The sequence below is a fragment of the Bufo bufo genome, chromosome 1, assembly GCF_905171765.1.
Source record: "Bufo bufo chromosome 1, aBufBuf1.1, whole genome shotgun sequence".
In the NCBI taxonomy this organism is placed as follows: Eukaryota; Metazoa; Chordata; class Amphibia; order Anura; family Bufonidae; genus Bufo; species Bufo bufo.
Window position 1 is genome coordinate 841,976,125 of NC_053389.1, and position 6,858 is coordinate 841,982,982.

Consider the following 6,858-nt stretch of genomic DNA (forward strand, 5'->3'; position numbering starts at 1 on the left):
GCCATGCTGCGTCCCCGGGGTCTTCCCGACCTCCTGCCTCTAGATTGAGGAATTGTGACGGCAGGTAATAGTCAGAATGATTAAAAGTTGAGATGTAATGGAGCAGAGCTGACTCAAGCCCGTCTGCACAGTCCTGCGGCCGGCCGTGCCCCCCGCCATAGTCTTCTTTACCTCACTCGCTCTCATATACACAACCCTTCACTTCATGTTGCCATTGTGTAGGTCATGCATAGAAAACATTAAAATACATTTCATCTTTTTAACATCTAAAAACAATTATGTTGTAATAAAAACACATTGAAAATAAAATCTTTATGTACAATATAAAGCGTCTTGCTCCCGATCAAAGGCAGGATTCCCTCCTCTAGGTCCACATGAGAAAATAGCCACCATCCCTCCATCTAGAGATCTTGTCATGGACAATCCCTTTACACGCCTCGAGCAGCTCCAATCATCTGTGTTCTTACATGACACACAATCCCTATCAATATTCAGGCCCCAGATGGTACTTCGGCAGTGGCTCCAGGTCACTTCTCATTGATTAATAGAAGCAGATTCCCACACCAAACCCCGAAACTTCAAGCCTGTAGAGGAACATTCATGGAACTTCCTAAAATGTCTTGAGACGTCATGTATCTCCGGACCAATCTTTGTACTATAAATGTCTTCCTGTGACTTATGGGTTTTTCACATGTGACCTGTGTGACCAATCCCAGCCCTCCTGCACCTATACAAGTGGTCCAGCCCTCCCGCACCTACACAAGTGGTCCAGCCCTCCCGCACCTACACAAGTGGTCCAGCCCTCCCGCACCTACACAAGTGGTCCAGCCCTCCCGCACCTACACAAGTGGTCCAGCCCTCCCGCACCTACACAAGTGGTCCAGCCCTCCCGCACCTACACAAGTGGTCCAGCCCTCCCGCACCTACACAAGTGGTCCAGCCCTCCCGCACCTACACAAGTGGTCCAGCCCTCCGGCACCTATACAAGTGGTCCAGCCCTCCCGCACCTACACAAGTGGTCCAGCACTCCGGCACCTACACAAGTGGTCCAGCCCTCCTGCACCTACACAAGTGGTCCAGCCCTCCGGCACCTACACAAGTGGTCCAGCCCTCCCGCACCTACACAAGTGGTCCAGCCCTCCCGCACCTACACAAGTGGTCCAGCCCTCCCGCACCTACACAAGTGGTCCAGCCCTCCCGCACCTACACAAGTGGTCCAGCCCTCCCGCACCTACACAAGTGGTCCAGCCCTCCCGCACCTACACAAGTGGTCCAGCCCTCCCGCACCTACACAAGTGGTCCAGCCCTCCGGCACCTACACAAGTGGTCCAGCCCTCCCGCACCTACACAAGTGGTCCAGCCCTCCCGCACCTACACAAGTGGTCCAGCCCTCCCGCACCTACACAAGTGGTCCAGCCCTCCGGCACCTACACAAGTGGTCCAGCCCTCCGGCACCTACACAAGTGGTCCAGCCCTCCTGCACCTACACAAGTGGTCCAGCCCTCCGGCACCTACACAAGGGGTCCAGCCCTCCGGCACCTACACAAGTGGTCCAGCCCTCCCGCACCTACACAAGTGGTCCAGCCCTCCCGCACCTACACAAGTGGTCCAGCCCTCCGGCACCTACACAAGTGGTCCAGCCCTCCGGCACCTACACAAGTGGTCCAGCCCTCCGGCACCTACACAAGTGGTCCAGCCCTCCTGCACCTACACAAGTGGTCCAGCCCTCCTGCACCTACACAAGTGGTCCAGCCCTCCGGCACCTACACAAGTGGTCCAGCCCTCCGGCACCTACACAAGTGGTCCAGCCCTCCTGCACCTAAACAAGTGGTCCAGCCCTCCTGCACCTACACAAGTGGTCCAGCCCTCCGGCACCTACACAAGTGGTCCAGCCCTCCGGCACCTATACAAGTGGTCCAGCCCTCCTGCACCTACACAAGTGGTCCAGCCCTCCTGCACCTATACAAGTGGTCCAGCCCTCCTGCACCTACACAAGTGGTCCAGCCCTCCTGCACCTACACAAGTGGTCCAGCCCTCCTGCACCTACACAAGTGGTCCAGCCCTCCGGCACCTATACAAGTGGTCCAGCCCTCCGGCACCTACACAAGTGGTCCAGCCCTCCGGCACCTACACAAGTGGTCCAGCCCTCCTGCACCTATACAAGTGGTCCAGCCCTCCTGCACCTACACAAGTGGTCCAGCCACCTTCCCAGGTGCCTGCGCATCAAAGGTCCTTGTGTCCTGCAAAGGTTGCTGTTTGTGCATGTGTTCCTGACTCCTGCTTATATTCTGGACTTCGCTTCCTACTCTGTCTAGACCAGGCATCCTCAAACTGCGGCCCTCCAACTGTTGCAAAACTACAACTCCCAGCATGCCCGAACAGCCTACAGGTATCAGCCAACAGCAGGGCATTGTGAGAGTTGTAGTTTTCCAACAGCTGGAGGGCCGCAGGTTGAGGATGCCTGCTCTAGACTCTCCCGGATTGCCTGCCCTGACCTATTGCTTGTTTGACGTCACCTCTGCCTCATCCTTTGGTCCTGCAGTGTTGCTCCTGGTTATGACTCGGCCGCTGACTACATCTGCACCTCTGGTACCTCCTGGTCCACCCAGACCATCTGCTTCATGTAACAATCCACCTCAAAAGGCAGCGACCTGGTGTTCCCATCGGGAAAGTCTATCCTCACCATCAGGTACTGTGAAGAAAGAGGGGTTCACTTAGACAATGCCCTGCTGGTTCACGACATGTACACAGTTATACATCTATAATACACCATCCACATGGAATATACCTATAACATACCAGCCACATGTAATATACACAGTTATACATCTATAATACACTATCCACATGTAATGCCCACAGTATATACCTATAATACACCATCCACATGTAATATACACAGTATACACCTATAATACACCATCCACATGTAATCTACACAGTTATATACCTATAATACACCATCCACATGTAATCTACACAGTATACACCTATAATACACCATCCACATGTAATCTACACAGTATACACCTATAATACACCATCCACATGTAATATACACAGTATACACCTATAATACACCATCCACATGTAATATACACAGTATACACCTATAATACACCATCCACATGTAATCTACACAGTATACACCTATAATACACCATCCACATGTAATCTACACAGTATACACCTATAATACACCATCCACATGTAATATACACAGTATACACCTATAATACACCATCCACATGTAATATACACAGTATACACCTATAATACACCATCCACATGTAATACACACAGTATACACCTATAATACACCATCCACATGTAATACACACAGTATACACCTATAATACACCATCCACATGTAATACACACAGTATACACCTCTAATACACCACATGTAATATACACAGTATACACCTCTAATACACCATCCACATGTAATATACACAGTATACACCTCTAATACACTATCCACATGTAATATACACAGTATACACCTATAATACACCATCCACATGTAATATACACAGTATACACCTATAATACACCATCCACATGTAATATACACAGTATACACCTCTAATACACCATCCACATGTAATATACACAGTTATATACCTCTAATACACCATCCACATGTAATATACACAGTATACACCTATAATACACCATCCACATGTAATATACACAGTATACACCTATAATACACCATCCACATGTAATATACACAGTATACACCTATAATACACCATCCACATGTAATATACACAGTATACACCTATAATACACCATCCACATGTAATATACACAGTATACACCTATAATACACCATCCACATGTAATATACACAGTATACACCTATAATACACCATCCACATGTAATATACACAGTATACACCTATAATACACCATCCACATGTAATATACACAGTATACACCTATAATACACCATCCACATGTAATACACACAGTATACACCTATAATACACCACATGTAATATACACAGTATACACCTCTAATACACCATCCACATGTAATATACACAGTATACACCTCTAATACACTATCCACATGTAATATACACAGTATACACCTATAATACACCATCCACATGTAATATACACAGTATACACCTATAATACACCACATGTAATATACACAGTATACACCTATAATACACCATCCACATGTAATATACACAGTTATATACCTCTAATACACCATCCACATGTAATATACACAGTATACACCTATAATACACCATCCACATGTAATATACACAGTATACACCTATAATACACCATCCACATGTAATATACACAGTATACACCTATAATACACCATCCACATGTAATATGCACAGTATACACCTATAATACACCATCCACATGTAATATACACAGTATACACCTATAATACACCATCCACATGTAATATACACAGTATACACCTATAATACACCATCCACATGTAATCTACACAGTTATATACCTATAATACACCATCCACATGTAATATACACAGTATACACCTATAATACACCACATGTAATATACACAGTATACACCTATAATACACCATCCACATGTAATATACACAGTTATATACCTCTAATACACCATCCACATGTAATATACACAGTATACACCTATAATACACCATCCACATGTAATATACACAGTATACACCTATAATACACCATCCACATGTAATATACACAGTATACACCTATAATACACCATCCACATGTAATCTACACAGTATACACCTATAATACACCATCCACATGTAATCTACACAGTATACACCTATAATACACCATCCACATGTAATATACACAGTATACACCTATAATACACCATCCACATGTAATATACACAGTATACACCTATAATACACCATCCACATGTAATATACACAGTATACACCTATAATACACCATCCACATGTAATATACACAGTATACACCTATAATACACCATCCACATGTAATACACACAGTATACACCTATAATACACCACATGTAATATACACAGTATACACCTCTAATACACCATCCACATGTAATATACACAGTATACACCTCTAATACACTATCCACATGTAATATACACAGTATACACCTATAATACACCATCCACATGTAATATACACAGTATACACCTATAATACACCACATGTAATATACACAGTATACACCTATAATACACCATCCACATGTAATATACACAGTTATATACCTCTAATACACCATCCACATGTAATATACACAGTATACACCTATAATACACCATCCACATGTAATATACACAGTATACACCTATAATACACCATCCACATGTAATATACACAGTATACACCTATAATACACCATCCACATGTAATATACACAGTATACACCTATAATACACCATCCACATGTAATATACACAGTATACACCTATAATACACCATCCACATGTAATATACACAGTATACACCTATAATACACCATCCACATGTAATATACACAGTATACACCTATAATACACCATCCACATGTAATATACACAGTATACACCTATAATACACCATCCACATGTAATATACACAGTATACACCTATAATACACCATCCACATGTAATACACACAGTATACACCTATAATACACCACATGTAATATACACAGTATACACCTCTAATACACCATCCACATGTAATATACACAGTATACACCTCTAATACACTATCCACATGTAATATACACAGTATACACCTATAATACACCATCCACATGTAATATACACAGTATACACCTATAATACACCACATGTAATATACACAGTATACACCTATAATACACCATCCACATGTAATATACACAGTATACACCTATAATACACCATCCACATGTAATATACACAGTATACACCTATAATACACCATCCACATGTAATCTACACAGTTATATACCTATAATACACCATCCACATGTAATATACACAGTATACACCTATAATACACCACATGTAATATACACAGTATACACCTATAATACACCATCCACATGTAATATACACAGTTATATACCTCTAATACACCATCCACATGTAATATACACAGTTATATACCTCTAATACACCATCCACATGTAATATACACAGTATACACCTATAATACACCATCCACATGTAATATACACAGTATACACCTATAATACACCATCCACATGTAATATACACAGTATACACCTATAATACACCATCCACATGTAATATACACAGTATACACCTATAATACACCATCCACATGTAATATACACAGTATACACCTATAATACACCATCCACATGTAATACACACAGTATACACCTATAATACACCATCCACATGTAATATACACAGTATACACCTATAATACACCATCCACATGTAATATACACAGTATACACCTATAATACACCATCCACATGTAATATACACAGTATATACCTATAATACACCATCCACATGTAATATACACAGTATACACCTATAATACACCATCCACATGTAATATATACAGTTATATACCTATAATACACCATCCACATGTAATATATACAGTTATATACCTATAATACACCATCCACATGTAATATACAGTTATATACCTATAATACACCATCCACATGTAATATACACAGTATACACCTCTAATACACCATCCACATGTAATATACACAGTATACACCTCTAATACACCATCCACATGTAATATACACAGTTTTACAGTAAGACACGGAGGCTCCTATTGCTATCTCTTCCTTTACTGTTCCACCAATAGCAGCAAAGAACATTTACATAATGAACATGGTAACCATAGTAA

The 6,858-nt window shown here is 42.1% G+C and overlaps 1 protein-coding gene across 1 annotated transcript; it reads left to right on the forward strand.

Moving 5' to 3' along the window:
• The first annotated feature begins 678 nt into the window (after nt 1-678).
• On the forward strand, nt 679-2,274 carry LOC120990658 (extensin-3-like). Its single transcript, XM_040419574.1, has one exon. It carries the CDS (start codon nt 679-681, stop codon nt 2,272-2,274), a length of 1,596 nt encoding a protein of 531 aa, XP_040275508.1.
• The last annotated feature ends 4,584 nt before the right edge of the window (nt 2,275-6,858 follow it).

What these genes read in the sequence shown, in the direction of transcription:
- LOC120990658 (XM_040419574.1), top strand. Translation starts at nt 679, where the DNA reads ATGGGTTTTTCACATGTGACCTGTGTGACCAATCCCAGCCCTCCTGCA.